This window comes from Hemiscyllium ocellatum, chromosome 12 (assembly GCF_020745735.1).
Source record: "Hemiscyllium ocellatum isolate sHemOce1 chromosome 12, sHemOce1.pat.X.cur, whole genome shotgun sequence".
In the NCBI taxonomy this organism is placed as follows: domain Eukaryota; kingdom Metazoa; phylum Chordata; class Chondrichthyes; order Orectolobiformes; family Hemiscylliidae; genus Hemiscyllium; species Hemiscyllium ocellatum.
The window spans coordinates 23,801,497-23,817,767 of NC_083412.1; the positions used below are offsets into that span (position 1 = coordinate 23,801,497).

Below are 16,271 nucleotides of genomic sequence, written 5' to 3' on the forward strand. Positions count from 1 at the left end.
AAGATTCTGTAAGGCAAATGTAGCTGGCCTTGAATAAGAAAGGGATTGAGTGGGGTTGGGGCAAATGTGTTCAACAATGCACGAGATCAACCAATTGATCAGACATTCCCTCGTCAAGTACATCTCTTTCCGCCCCTCTAACAAACAAAATCCCCAGGTCTATCGAGTTCCTGTTTCGGCAGGGACTGTGCAGCTGTCAGAATCTGACCAATGCAAACAGCCTACAAGTCAAATTCCAAGTCTCTTATATGCATGCAATTAATAATGTTCACCTTAGCAACATGAGCAATTGAATGCTATTACTGAACATCTACAAAGTTCCAGACTCCAGTAAAAGTCTTTTATGAGTTTGGGGAAGTTATAACTTGAATTTGGGCTGTGGAAATCTATGGTACTGTAATATATTAACGTGATCAGATCTTGCTATCAAGAATTGGTACATTTGCAGAGGGAGAGCTCTCATGAACGTTACTGAAGTTTAATGAGATTGCTGCTAATGTGTCAATACACAAGCCAGTGCGGTACTACCCAACCATGTTTGTATTACTGGTACAACAATTACATTGTTATCAAAGTAAAATACTGTGCATGCTGGTGGTCTGCAATAAAAACAGCAAATGGAAGTACTCCAGTCTGGCAGTATCAAAGAGAGCAACAGAGCTGATCTTTCAGGTTGATGACTTTTCATCAAAACTGAATCTTTCCAGAATTTTGTTTTTCTTTTATACTGTGCTGGTAATGTTTTGATAAATAATTATGCAAGTACTCAGTGTCACCCAGGTTTTATTGCACCTCCACATTAATACATATCAACTTAGTTCAGAATTTTAATGTCATTAATGTATCTAAATTGTTACTGTATCAATGTATTGTCAATCAAAATAAAAGTGTTTGAGATTTGTTAGAATGATCATAACCTTGAGCACTGTACTTTGACATACTTTGGTTGTGCACCTTGATATGGCTACAGTAATTTACACACTTCTGATGTCTTGCTTCAGTTGGTCAATTTTATAGGAATTGCATGGTTTTCAGTTGTAACTTCTTTCTCTTTCCCTACATACTCATATCCATAGTTTCAAGGAGAAATTTTAGCCTGTTACAGATTGACATGCTGACAACTTCACCTGCAGATTCCACATTTCTGTCTCCTTCATTTTCCCTATCAGTATTGTGTTTCATCCCAGTCTTCTACCTTGCATAAGTAGTGACTTCTCCCTCCATAACTGGAGTAAGGTCGGAACTGTCACATTCAGCTACCACCACTAACGTGACTCCTTTGATTCCATTATTCTCACTTACTGCACTTTAACAGAGTCCTTACAATGTTAGTAACCTTCATAACCCATGCACACTGTCTCTGTCGTTGTTGCGGAAGTGGAAACATGGTCCTCTTCTAACTTTCAATTTGTCCCTCAACATCTGGAACTCTTTCTTTCACAATGAGTGTGACTCAAATATTCCAATGGCTGCACAGGCCATCTGACCTCTTCCTCTCCTGTCCAAACTTCTGTTTCCAAAATATGGGTCCTGCTAACCCAACACCTGCATCAGCACTACCTAGCACTGGCTTCCTGCAGATAACTAATTAACCCAACCATAAACCCAGGGCCAGTTATTTGTTCATTTGGGCTGACGGAATAGCTTTGCCTGGCGGATAACTGAATCCATGAACTTCTGATATAGTGGGGTTTTGCACACTTTTAACAGAAAAGGTAGTCAATTTTACTATTAATTATTTTCCAAGGTAGTTGTTAAAGGTATTTACAAATGTAATAAATTTTCAAAAACTATACGGAAAGACTGCCCTTGCATATGTATAAAAAAGGCACACATCTCTTGAATGTCCTTTTAATCATGTTGTGGGAATAGTGCTCTTGAAATAAATGTCAAATATTTAGTTATATTGCCATGATGAAATCACTCAAAACATTAAGGGTTTTATATAGACAATAGCAGGATAATGAATATCTAGGTGCCTTTTAAAATATTGACTAGCTGATCTAGAAAAATCATGCAGAGTGCTTGAATAAATGTGAACTGCAATGCAGAAAATCAGGAAGTATGCAATAGATAGGTCTGCAGATGGAGACAATATAAATCAAGATTTTAGTCAGTGATTCTGTACCAGAAGTCACTGTTACAACTCTGAATGTAGATATTTTAAAACAACCTGCTCAGAGAAGCTCTGATACGCTTATGGAAGAGGTGAGACTTTAATCTAGATCTCTTAGTCCAGAGGTAGGGACATTACCACTGCACCACAAGTGCCCCCTCACAAAACAAGAGTACTAATGTACAGCTATAGAAAGCTACAGATAGTGGTTTTTAAAAGCCAGTTCAAAAACCTGGATGGAAGTGCTGAATGAAAATGGGGGGGGGGGGGGAAGCTCATGGGCAATGTAAAGCCATTAGAAAAGAATAAAAACAACTTAAGTCACTAAAAGCACAATTAAAAGTTGTGGTTGCAGTATGGAAAATTACCATTTTCCACACACGTGTGGCATTGTGCATTCTTAGCTGAAATTACTTGCAAAATGAAATTCACTCAAATAGAAATGGAATACATAAACAATTAAGTAGACTGCTAATAGCAACACATGGGTGTCATGCACTGCTTAAATTCAGTCACGCATGTTTAAACAGGTTCAAGTCAAAATAGGATGCAGCTGTGAACAGGGAATGGGAGGGGTCCTGACACCTTAGCCCCCACCTCTCACATGACCACACGCATACTCACACCCATGATATTGCTGGTTTCCAGATTCATGGGCAGGTGCAGTTATGGTGTCAGTATGCACTGCCTAAAGTACTTGCCATGCAGTACTGTACTTTACTTTTACATTGACTTAGATGCCTTCAGTAGCAGAGGTTGGTTAGTGCTAGTATTCACTAAAATCCTGGAACTACCAGCAATGATAGGCCTCTACTATCATATAGAGCCCTCGACCTCAGTGAGAACGGAGTTAGCAACCAAGAGAAGAACACCAGAGCCTAAGGAAAGACAAAGAGGGGAACGGTGATACCGGAATACTAATATCACTTGATTAGTAAATCCAGAGCCCCAAATTCAATCTCTGGAGACACAGTTTCAAATACCACCACAGGTTCATAAATCTGGAATATAAAAGCCAATCTCTTCAACGATATCCATGAAACTATTGTCATTAAAACCCATCCAGTTTAGTAATGTCCTTTAGGGAAGGATATCTACTGTCCTCGTCCACGTGTGACTCCAGACCGGCAGCAATGTGGATTAGATTAGACTTACAGTGTGGAAACAGGCCCTTCGGCCCAACAAGTCCACAACGACCCGCCGAAGTGCAACCCACCCATACCCCTACATTTACCCCTTACCTAACACTACGGGCAATTTAGCTTGGCCAATTCACCTGACCCGCACATCTTTGGACTGTGGGAGGAAACCGGAGCACCCGGAGGAAACCCACGCAGACACGGGGAGAACGTGCAAACTCCACACAGTCAGTCGCCTGAGTCGGGAATTGAACCCAGGTCTACAGGCGCTGTGAGGCAGCAGTGCTAACCACTGTGCCACCATGCCGATTACTCTCAACTATTCTTTGCAAATGGCTGAGCAAGCTACTCAATTCAAGGGCAATTTGGGATGGGTGACAAGTGCTGGCATTGCCAGAAATACCACACCCCAAAAAGAGAAAGACCAGAGAGCAGGGGGTGAGGCCCCAGGGAGAGAGAATGCCTGGGACAGAGGCAAGGGAGCAATGTTGGAGACTGATGGCTAGAGCAAAGAAAGAACACAGTAAACAGAAGAGGACATCTGTGGCAAACAATGCAAGTGAAACTGGGCACATTAAATGGATTTTTTTCTAACTGTTAATGATGTTAGAACATATCAATGTCAAAGGGGAGACTTTATTTCTATGATAAGTCTTAGCGACGGAAATCGAAAGGAAGCAGAGGGAGAAGCGGAAAGGAAAACGGAGGCAAATAGCTAAAGGACAAAAATAATCACCAGCACTCAGCTGAAAATGCTGCAAGAGTGAAGTATGGGTCCTGACTGCATGACCTATGGTTACAAGTTAAAAGACAAGAAGGTGGGAAAGTAGCTGGAGATGGACAGATTTTGACCAAGTGGTCACCCAATCTGGGTTGTGTGCCCTCATTATGGAGGGGTTGCCCAATTAATAGCAAAACGTCCTCTGTGACTTTTCAAAGGGTTGCATTTGCCTTTGTGCTGACAACATCAACTGTTGCCAGGTTTATGGTTTGTTGCTATTTCCTCCAAGCTTTTCATCAGTTTCTCTTCCTCAGCGGTTGTTGCTTTTGTTTGAGCCAGCAAGAGATGTGTTGACACAGGCTTCCTGTCTGTTCAAAGGGAAAACAACAGAGAAGCTGAACACAGCAGTGATAAACACTTTTTAACACAACAGGAAAAACATCTTAATCAAAGTGCCTGCACCAGTTATGCCACTTTCGAGCACTTTAAAAGCTGAGAAGAAAGATGTGCACGATTTTAAAATAGCAGTGATTATATTACACAGAAACTTGGATTCTGTCTAGCCTGGTAACTTTGGACCCATGGTCCCAAAGCTCACCATCACTGGGATTTCCTGTCTCAATCTGCTGAAGGTTAATTTGATGGGAGATTATAACATATTGATAACTTATCCAAGGAGACTCAGGGAACACTGGACATGGGATCAAATCTTAGCAGATGGCGAAGTCTGAATTCAATTCACAAATCTTCAGTCTAATAACAACCGTGAAACCATTACTGATTGTCCAAAAGAGGTTCCGGTCAAGAGGAAGGTGAAACAATTCCGAAATAAAAGGATCAGAGCCCAAATCTGTAGTCTTGTGTGCAAAAACCAGGTCAAATCAAACCCAGCCATTCACTGACCCTTCACACAACTGTCAATCATTAGCCAAGTGATAGAAAGGGTTAAACAGTCAACAGTTGTCTCAAACAGTACCTGCTCAGCTATAACCTGCTCATTTAGCTCCTGACCTCATTACAGCCTTGGTTCAAACACGGACAAAAGAGCTGAATTCCAGAGGTGAGCTCCAGGACATCTCTGCAAGAGTTCCTCACTGTATTGTCCTTGACCCCACCATCTTCAGCACCTCTATCACTGACCTTCCCTCCATCATATGGTCAGAAGTGGGGATGTTCACTGCTAACTGTACAATGTTCAGCACCATTTGTGACTGCTGACATACTGAAGCAGTCCATGTTCACATACAGCAAGATCTGGACCATATCCAGGCTCGGGCTGACAGGTGGCAAGTAACATTCATGTCACACAAATGCCAGGCATGGATCATTCTCAACCAGAAAGATACTGACTACTGCGCCTTGATGTTCCATGCTAACACCATCACTGAATCCCTCACTATGAACATCCCAGGGATTAACATTGTCTGGAATGGAACTGGAAAAGCCATACAAATACTGTCACAACACAGCAGATCAAGAACTAGGAATTCTGCGGCAAATGACTCAGCTCCTGTCTCTTACTCCCCTGTCCACAATGTTGGTTCTGGAATGTTCCCCACTTGCCTGGATGAGTTCAGTTCTGAGAAGCTCGACACCATCCAGGACAATGCACCTCACCCGACTGGAGTTCCACCTTAAACATTTACTCTCACACCACTGACCCTCAGTAGCAGCAGTGTCTACCCACTTACAAGGCACACTGAAGAAATTCATCCAGACTCCTGCAACAGCAGCTTCCAAACCCACGACCACTTCCATCTAGAAGGACAAGGGCTGCAGGTACATGGGAACACCAGTATCTGCAAGCCACTCACCATCCTGACTTGGACATATATCACTGTTCCTTCACTGGCACTGGGTCACAATCCTGGAACATGCTCTCTTACAGCTTTTCTGGTGTCCCTGCACTCAAGGACTGCAACAGTAGAAGAAAGCAAGACACCATCACTTTCTTAAGAGCAGTAAAGGGTGGACATAAAAGTTGGTCAAGCTGGTGGTACCCAAAGCGTGGAGCAAATGCATTAAAAAAAATTCAAGATGTGGTCAGCTCTGATTTATTTGCAATTCCTTGAACATTGTATCGGGTGATTTCTAGGATGGCGGAAGACTTTCTGGAATATTGGTCGTTACGTCTGAACCATAGTGCAGAATGAAAGCTCATGTTGCAAAGTGGGAGTAATTGGTTAAAATGCCTCGTGAGACAGGCCCTTGGGTGGACTGGATTAATCTCCATTGCCCTTACCTTGGAAATAGAGGCCACTGGGTTGCTGTGCTGCCATGTTGGAAACAGCAAGCCAAACCGATGTATCTGCCCCTTGAAACGGAGTCCTCAGCCTGTCCTTCATCTTTGCATAGAAATCCGGCATGGAAAATCTCACAGCTAGCAAGGGAAAAGATTTTTGAATCAAATGTACTCAGATGTAAAGTCAAACTGCAATGTACGATGTGTCCAAATAACTTGCGCAGTGAAAACAGATGCATTTTGTCCTTGTTAAAAATCAGCATTTGGTGTCATTTGACATTACCTTCTGTATCAACCCAGCCTGGATGCAGAGAGGAGAAGTGGATGTTCTTATGCATTTTAGCCCATTGCTCCGTCATAACCACTTGTTGCCGCTGGGGTTAGAAAAAGCAGTTAGAAAAACTGAGACAAGGACAATGATTAATGTGAAGGCCGTGACCCTCAAGAGCTATTACTTTGGTTTGACTCAAAACGCAGAATAGGGCAGGAAATTCAGAGAAGGGGTTGTGAAATAACCTGATGGGATGTTCAATTAACATGCAGAATTGTTCTGATCTCGGCCAATGAATAATGATTATAGATAAATCTAACATTCTGGCAGAGTAGTTGCCAATTTGTCCTCACCGGGGTTCAGTGTAGCACAGTCAGAAATGGAGAGACACTCGTCAAGTAGTTCAGCGTAATATGACTCAAGTGCAGAAATCTGCAATTACCTATACTCTTGTCCAGTTAGTCTCCTTCCCTTCTACACCAAACTCCTGGGTTTCTCTGTATAAGCAGTTCCCAACTCTAACAGCTCTGGTAGATATGCGCAGCTCGATCTTTGAGGACAAACCTTATTCTGTGCGTAGGCCATGGTCCCATCAAACCTCCCTTTCTCAAACTGCAAGTCATCCACGTTCAGCTTCTGGACCAGCATTCCCCCTGACGACACGGTGATCTGGCAAACACAACAACGTGCATGAACATAAAGCAGGGAATATCCTTGAGGGAAGCAAGAGAATAGCAGATTATGCCAAATAAAGATGATCTAGAAACTGGCACACAACACGGTTGTGGGAAGAACAAACTGAGCTCACCACTCTGGCGTCTTCACATTTTTCTAGCAGAGGTATCAAGGCTGTAACGAGAATGTACGGACCTGAGGAAAGAAGGAGGAATCCATAACCATTTGCAAATGGCATTAATCCGGTAGACGATTACTTGTAGTTTAGTCATTATTTAATACACTGGCTTTCAAACCAGAGAGTCATAGAGATGTACAGCATGGAAACAGACCCTTCAGTCCAACCCGTCCATGCTGACCAGATGTCCCAACCCAATCTAGTCCCACCTGCCAACACCAGGCCCATATCCCTCCAAACCCTTCCTATTCATATACCCATCCAAATGCTTTTTAAATCTTGCATTTGTACCAGCCTCCACCACATCCTCTGGCAGCTCATTCCATACATGTACCACCTTCTGCGTGAAGAGGTTGCCCCTTAGGTCTCTTTTATATCTTTCCCCTCTCACCCTAAACCTATGCCCTCTAGTTCTAGACTCCTCCACCCCAGGGAAAAGACTTTGTCTATTCATCCTATCCATGTCCTTCATGATTTTACAAACCTCTATAAGGTCACCCCTCAGCCTCCGATGCTCCAGGGAAAACAGCCCCAGCCTGTTCAGCCTCTCCCTATAGCTCAAACCCTCCAACCCTGGCAACATCCTTGTAAATCTTTTCTGAACCCTTTTAAGTTTTGCAACATCTTTCCGAGGGGAGGGAGCCTCACAGAACCTTCACAATTGTAATGTCAGGACTGTCTTGTCCGATTTTTAGCTTGGGCTTCACTTACTGGAGTCATTCAAGATTTGTCTTGTTGCCATTTCCGGTCCAATAATATCACTTCTAGTAACGCTATATGCTAATAGAAACTCATACAAAGATTTAAATTGGGCAGCACCGCGATCAAAGATTATGGATGATTTAGGTGGTGTAGCCTACCATTGAGTTGAATTGATTTAGCTTTATTATCGCATAGCAAGTCACCATATTACAGCACAATCTTAAGCAGAGATTTAAATTCTTAGGAGGAAAGATAATTAGAAAAATAAAAAAGTCCAGCATTACAGATCACAGGGGTCAATTAGAAAGCTGAAGAGTTACAAAGTTCAGATTGGCAGTCTCTCTTTGCCAGTGTGAATTCTTCTCCACTCATCAGGATCGATTGTTCTTTCCCTCTTTAAGTACAAATGAAAATAGAAAGGAGCAGGACCCAGGAAGCAAAATCCTGTCCACCCCACTGACTCAACTTCCCAAGCATGACCTTTGGAACAGGCAGTAATTCAGTGAAGGGAAGGGGCCTTTTAGGTGGTTATGGACTCAGATTGGTTTCCATCACAGAGTATATGACCAAATGCAGCACCCCAGGTTACAACAGCGAACTCCAACTTTGAAGGCAAGTTTCCCCCCCACCTCCACCCTTTCCAATTTCTCCATAACCCAGCAGAGTACGGTCAGCGTCCGTACCCTGCTAGACAAATCAGGCCCCAACCCAGACAAGATGGATTTCAGTTAAGACACAGATGAGCGGAACTACTGCAAATACAGCCCACAGCAGCAGGAGGGCAAGAGGAACTTGAACATTTCTCAGCTCCCATCTCTGTTCCACCTAGCGACCAGAACACCAGGAAAAAGCCCACATATACAGTGTGTACAGGCCAGCTTGCATGGTTAGCAAGAGGAACTCAGAAATTGAGGTTGTGAGGACAGGTTGCATAGACTTGGCATTTATTCCTTTGAGATCATGGAGTGATACAGCCTGAGTATTAAAAATGTTAGAAAGATTGAATCGAGTTCACGCTGATAGATATGAGTGGGGAAAGTGAAGAATGAGAGGATGGTGAAATCGCAGTTTGGCTTTTTCAGACAGAAATGATAAAGCAACTGCTCACACAAAGGATGGGGGAGCTCCATATCTTTAGTCAGTTATGAGTATCAATGGGTATGGAACCAAGGTAGGTAAATGAGGTTAATCTAATTAAATAGGTCTCAGGGACTGATGAGCCTACCTGTATCAAGGGACATCCACAATATCCACCATTTCCTTCAGTGACAATCCCTTCGTGCTCTTCGACTGCTCACCAATAACGTTCTCTCCAAGCCACTCACCATCCTGACTTAGTCAAATGTCGCCACTCCTTCACTGTCACTTGGTCAAAATTGTGGAATTCCCTCCTTGAGGGCATTGTGGGTCAACCCACAGCAGGTTCAAGAAGGCAGCTCAGCCCCACCTTCTTCAGGGGCAACTAGGGATAGACAATAAATGCTGGGCCCAGCCAGTGACACCCACAGAATGATTTTTTTTTAAAAAACCAATCATTATTCAATGTACTCACAAAGAAAACCCTTACGATTTCACCATTTCTGAAGAAACTCGGTGATCCATTCATCCTTGTAACTCACTCTCACATATGCCCCACCCAGAAAGAAAACCTAAATACTGATCCATTCTGATCTGTGTTTGATATCTAGCAAACTAACAATCCTTCATTGAAAAAGATACCTTTAATGGGCAGTCTACAAGGCCTGTCTATCCAGTCCTGTATGTAAATAGTTTGGAAGGAAACATGAAGATTGCAATAGTCATTACTCACGGTGTTACAGAGTATAAGAGCAGGCAGCTGTGATATCTGTCTTGTGCCAGGGTTTGGGAGATCTGCTCTGGGCTGGAGAAAGAAGTACAGTGGAAATGAGAGGATCCAATGGTCCTGGTCCAAATCAGTACTAACGTTATAGATAGAATTAGGAGAGAGATGTATGTACGAGAAGGCCTAGGTGTTTGGTGCTAAATTAATGAGCAGTGTCTCTGAAGTGATAATCTCTGGATCACTCCCTGAACTCACTCACAAATTGGCATGGAATGAATAAGTTGGGAGAAGTAATGAAAACACCAAATGCTGGAGATCACAGCGGGTTGGACAGCATCCACGGAGAGAGAGCAAGCTAATGATTTGTGAGAAACAAAATTCACATATTAATAAATTTCAGTCCAAGTCAAATTCTGAAGCAGCGAATTTTATTGATACGTACTTGCAAGAACGGGTGCCTAACGAGTAAGCACCTCGATCTGAGGGTTACATTCTGATTTATGCTGTTCAACTCTGTCTCTCAATCCTCCCCTTTCACCCATTGGTTACTTTTACTGTAGCCTATCACAAGCTCTAGCTTCACTCCACCTTTGTCTAGCTTCTCTCTGCCTCTGTTTACTTCTCCCATTACTCTAAACCTGTCGTCCCGTACTCTTATTTATCTCATTCCTTATACGTGACTATCCTGGCATAGTTTGCTGTCTTCGTGCGATCATCCTGCCAAACTAAATTCCATCCATTGACCACATCCCTCCTGAGACTGGCACATTATTCTCCTGTTACTGATACATCCCGCTACACGGTCACTCTGCTCTATTAGTCAGAGATAATTCTATCTGTTTTCGCTTCTCACTGTTTAGTATTTGCATGCGCAGTCTAATTTTATAATGTAAGCTTTTGCAGAAGCAACACCTGTTCCCTTATTCTGCACAATTTTAACCCTATACCTTACCCCCCCACCCCCACCCCCCCTTTCTTCTTGGCTACGAAGTGCTGTCTTCTGCATTTGTCTCATACGTTGCCTTCCAGTTCGCAAGCATCATCCTGAGACTTCATTTAAAGTGGCTAATTCCTTAAGGTCACCCCTCCCCTTATTGTTCAAGAGGTTGAGTCCCTCTGCCTGATTACCTTTCAGAGGCATTTGTTTTGCCAAGGCCGTCTCAATTAGCCGCTGGGTTAACCCCCCCCGGACACAAGGTATGATACAACAGCCAATTGCTATCAGTATCCCTGCTACCACTATCAGGGAGGTGAAGATGGAGACTACCACGCCTTTCCACTTCCCAAACCATGATTCCAGCCATCCGGTGAGTGATGTGTCCACTCCTGAATTCTCAGCCAATTCTTCCACCAAGGTGGTCAATCCTCGCAAGATTGACCCATCAGGTGCTGTATTATTTGGTATAAAGATACAACAGCTACCTTCTAACATCACACATACACCCCCTTTTTCGGCTAGGATCATATCGAAGGCCAGTCTGTTTTCCCAGGCCATTCTGCTGGTTGCATCAAGTTGCTCGGAAATCCCCTTGACTGCATCTCTAGAATAATTGATGAATCTTTACTGGTTGTAAAAAAAAATATCGAATTTTATCCAGTCCACATTCTTGTTGACCGTTACCCACCAAAATAGGGCCGATCTGCTGCAATCTGGTTGTGGGCCTTGAACTGATCGGGAAGCCCTCTAGGAAGTCCTATAGAGTCGGGATAAATCCTATCATCAAAGGAAGTATCTAATTGTGACCTTTTACTCCTCCCATTCTTTGTTACTGTCACCTTCTCTTTCTCAAATGCCAAGGTGAATGGAATTGCCAATTGCACATATCCCTCTCCAGTCAGGAGGTGTAAGGTAGGCCGCAATATTCTGCCTCCACAGTACCACCAGAGATCCGCCTGGGGAACCCGGAGTGCTGAGTAGTTCTCTCCTTTGTCTGTTTCGGTGTCATTCTGAGTTTCTATACATAACCTCAGCTCCCCCAAGTCTCTAGACCAATTTGTACCCTGTCGACTTATACACGATGTGTGATTCCTGACCGTGGTCAAAAATGGGGGGGGGGGGGGAAGCTTTCAAATCTGTCTTCACCAAGAGAGGGAACGTTAGAGACAGGGATATCCAATTCCTATCATTCCATGCAGTCTTACCCTGATACATTCCATGCCCTTCCTGTTTCGGTTCCACCCGAGCGGAAAGAGGATCATGTGGGCAGCCGGCCTACCGGAGGCACATGCATAGCAATTGCTTTTAGTCAGAGTTTTAACAGTGTACTTTACCCAGTAAATCCAGGCATTTGCATCCCCGTATCCAGTTTCTATTTCAATGGTCTGCTTCAAATCCTTCACCTCTATAAGTTTTACCACCTTTAGGTCATTGAGAGGGGCAAAGTGTTGTATCTTACTATCAAGTTGTTTGGCTCGTTTTCCGTTTCCTATGACTATTCGGAAGCAGCAGCCTAAAAAAAACCCTTCCCAGTGGCTTCCATTACTATCTTTAAATCGTGACTAAGGAGTCGAGACCGGTTTTTACAGGGAAAGGAGTCTTCAGAGGAGGTATTCCTAAAGGTGAGATATATCGGGTGGCAGGACACTTTTTGTCAGGACAGTCTAGGGCTGGGCGAAAGGGGGCTGTATGGATAGTGATGCCAGGTGGCGGTTTTAGCTTCTCATCCTCTCTCTTTACAAACACTTTCTGTGCCTCTCTTAATTATTCCTCAAGTGATTTCTCACACCACCCATCTATTTTCTGAATTTTGTTTGGAGGTCTGGCCATGATTTAGTTACGAAGTGTACCCTCAGTGGCCCTTCAGCTACTAGCCCTTCTGATACAAAGCATAATCTGATCCCTCCTGACTGTAAGGCTGTTTTTCAATGACATATAAATTCAAATATTTACAAACCCAGTCTTTGTATGACCTGTACTTTGGCCAGAAGACGACGGGACGAAGAATGGATTCCTTAGTCCATACAAAGCAACAGTATTTAATCATCTTTTTCGTATCTTTTCCCCTTGTACAAGTATTATTTTTCCAATTCTACAACATCCTGCCCAACAGACGTTCTGGAGGTATGTTGTCAGGAACCCCACCCCCATTTCCATTTCTTCCCCCCGGAGGCTTTTACTTTACCCTCGGCACAGCCAATTTTGAGTTCCTTTGTTAGACACTTATTAACTACTAGAACTCAATCCCAGCCACCAAGGCAGTACTTAAAAATCTCTTTTCCTACCTTGGTCTGTGCACAGAGTTGCCTGGCTCCCTGTGCCTGCTTACAACCTTTCGCCTGGTTCAGATCGACTCTCATCAGATCTCAATCAGTCAACCAGAAGGGAAAACCCACTGCTGAGGAACACGGGACCATTCTAAAAGGAACGGGACGCGCCTTCCCAGCCGTCGACGGTGCCCACCTTGCTGGCGATGATGGATATCCCGGACACGAGCCCCCAAATTGTGAGAAACAAAACTCACATATTAATAAATTTCAGTCCGAGTCAAATTCTGTAGCAGCAATTTTTATTGATACGTACTTGCAAGAACGGGTGCCTAACGAGCAAGTACCTCGATCTGAGGGTTACATTCTGATTTATGCTGTTCAGCTCCATCTCTCAGTCCTCCCCTTTCAGCCCATTAGTTACTTTTGCTGTAGTGCGTAGCCTATCACAAGCTCTAGCTTCACTCCACCTCTGTTTACTTCTCCCATTACTCTAAGCCTGTCGCCCCGTACTCTTATTTATCTCATTCCTTATATGTGACTATCCTGGCATAGTTTGCTGTCTTCATGTGAATTCCATCCATTGACCACATCCCTCCTGAGACTGGCACACTATTCTCCTGTTACTGATACATCCCGCTGCACGGTCACTCTGCCCTATTAGTCAGAGATAATTCGGCCTGTTTTCGCTTCTCACTGTTTAGTATTTTCATGCGCAGCCTATGATTCGAGTTTACTTGACTCTTCATCAGAGCTGAAGTGAAGGGACACCATTTATGCTTTAGTTCAAGGGGGAGGTGCTGAGGGGGGAGTGGGTGTAGGATGCTGGAGCAGAAAAGATGTTGACAGTTCAGACTAAGGGACCGGAATGTGAGAATGACAGAACAATGGTGTGTGTCACTGCCAGACTGGAAAGGACAGACAGACCCACTGGGATGGGCAGAGGAAAGAGAGGGCATACAGTAATAACAGAAGGCAACAAGCTACAAGATAAGGAAGGGAATGGTTCACAACTTGAAGGTGATCAACTCAAGTCCAGAAGGCTGTGAAGTGCCTAGTCTGAAGATGAGATGTTGTTCCGTCAGTTTGCACTGTCATTCACTGGAACACTGCAGCATGCCGAGGGCATGCGAGCTGGACTCTGTGTTAAAATGACCGGCTATGAGAAGGTCTGGATCCTGTTTGCACACAGACCAGACATGTTCTGCAAAGATCAGATTCCCTGCAAAATGGAATAGGCCCTTTGGCTCAACAAGTCTGCACTGACCCTCCGAAGAGTAACCCACCCAGACCCATTCCCCCACCCTACATCTACTCCTGACTAACGCACCTAACACTACGGGCAATTTAGCATGGCCAATTCAGCTGACCAGCACATCTTTGGACTGTGGGAAGAAACCAGAGCATCCAGACAAAACCCATGCAGACACAGGGAGAATGTGCAAACTCCACACAGATAGTCACCCATGGGGGGACTTAACCCGGGTCCCTGGCGCTGTGAGGCATCAGTGCTAACCACAGAGCCACCATGCCACCCCACAAAGCAGTCACCCAATCTGCATTTGGTTTCTGTTTGGAAAGACTGTTTAGACCCCTGGATGAAGAGCAGGGAGGAGGGGAAGGGGTAGGTCTTGCAGGGGTGGAAATTGGAGACAAAAATACCTACATTATCAAGGTCCTGGTGGGAGCATGAAATGGCACCAAAGCAGTCGTCATTGAACTAACCAAAAGAATTGTGAGAGAGAGCCAGTGTAAGATTGGAACAAGGATCGTTTCACATACCCAGTATAGAGGCAGGGCATAACTGGGATCTATGTGGGTGCCCACAGCCACTCCTTGACTTGGCAGAAGTGAGATGAATTAAAGGAGAAATTGTTCAGTGAGAGAACACGTTCAGCCGAGCAGGGGAGAGTGGCGGGGGATGGAGATTGTCCAGGTTTCTGGTCGAGGAAGAAGCTGAGAGCTCTCAGAGCATCTTGGTGAGGAAGGGAGGTACAGAGGGATTGGACATCCATGGCGAATAGGAGGCAGTTAGGGCCAGGGAACTGGAAACTGTCAATATGGTGGAGGGCATCAGCGGAATCATGGTGTAGGTGAGTAGTGGAGAGACGATGGAGTCAACGTGGGAGGAAATGAGCTGGGGGGGCAGGAGCAGGCTGATACGATGGGCCTACCGGGACAGTCTGGTTTGTGGAGTTTGGGAGGGAGGTAGATGCATGTTGTCCATGGTTGGGAGACTCTAACATTGGAGGCAGTGGGGTGGCGGGGGTAGATCTCTGAAGATGTTGAGCTTGGTGACAGTCCTGGCAACAATGGATTCACGTTCAGATGTGGGGTCACAGTCCAGGGAGGTAGGAAGAAGTGTCCAAGAGTTGGCGTTGAGCCTCTCCAAAGTAAAGGTCAGTGAACCAGACTACACTGGTACTGCCTTTGTCGGTCAGTTTGATAACCAAGTTAGGGTTGGACATGAGAGAGTGAAGTGCAGTAATTTCACAAGGGGACAGGTTAGAGTGGGTGGGAGGAGCAGTGACATTGAGACGGCCAATTTCACGTTGGCAGTTTTCGGTGGAGTGATCAAGGGCAGGCAAGAGGCCTGAGGAAGGGGTCCAAGTGGAGAGTGAATACTGGAGGCGGGTGAAGGGATCAGTGGAACAAGGGAGGTAATCCTGCCTGAAGATGAGCTTGGAGACAGAGGCAGCAGAAAATCAGTTCAACATCATGACAAGCCCAAAAAAATGGAGGTGTAAGGGTATGAGGCTGAGTCCTTGCTGAGACTGAACATACCGTCCTCAGAAGGGAAGGTCAGGAGGTATGGTGAACGCACAGCAAGGGCTGGGTTGGAGGCACTGGCCTCGGGGGGGACAGAAGGGGATGACATCTGAGGGCTGGGAAGGGATGGCTGCTAAGGGACAGTCTTACACTTGCCTCCTCCCACAACTCTTTCCTCAGTATGTCGACAACTGCTTCGGCGCCCCTTCATGTTCCCACCAGGACCTGGAAAAAAACTTGGTTCATTTTGCCTCCAATTTCCACCCCTCTACAACTTTCGCATCGTCCACTTCCCTCCCTTTCCTTGACCTCTCTGACTCCATTTTGGGGAATAAACTGTTCACTGTCATCACCATTCCCATAGCTACCTTCACGATGGCTCTTCACACCCACGTCCTGCAAGGACTCCACCCCATTCTCTCAGTTCCTTTGCCTAGCTTGCATCTGTTC

The 16,271-nt window shown here is 44.7% G+C and overlaps 1 protein-coding gene across 1 annotated transcript in view; it reads right to left on the bottom strand.

Moving 5' to 3' along the window:
- Positions 1-766: 766 nt before the first annotated feature.
- The window catches only part of dhrs12 (dehydrogenase/reductase (SDR family) member 12), a 30,316-nt gene continuing 14,811 nt past the window's right edge, over positions 767-16,271 (bottom strand). The window contains exons 6-10 of the mRNA XM_060833402.1: positions 7,298-7,359; positions 7,054-7,158; positions 6,502-6,592; positions 6,219-6,356; positions 767-4,344 (exon numbers count right to left, since the gene is read on the bottom strand). Of these exons, the coding sequence (XP_060689385.1) occupies positions 4,223-4,344; positions 6,219-6,356; positions 6,502-6,592; positions 7,054-7,158; positions 7,298-7,359 (518 nt within the window). The 3' untranslated portion in view covers positions 767-4,222. The remainder of the gene's footprint in view (positions 4,345-6,218; positions 6,357-6,501; positions 6,593-7,053; positions 7,159-7,297; positions 7,360-16,271) is intronic.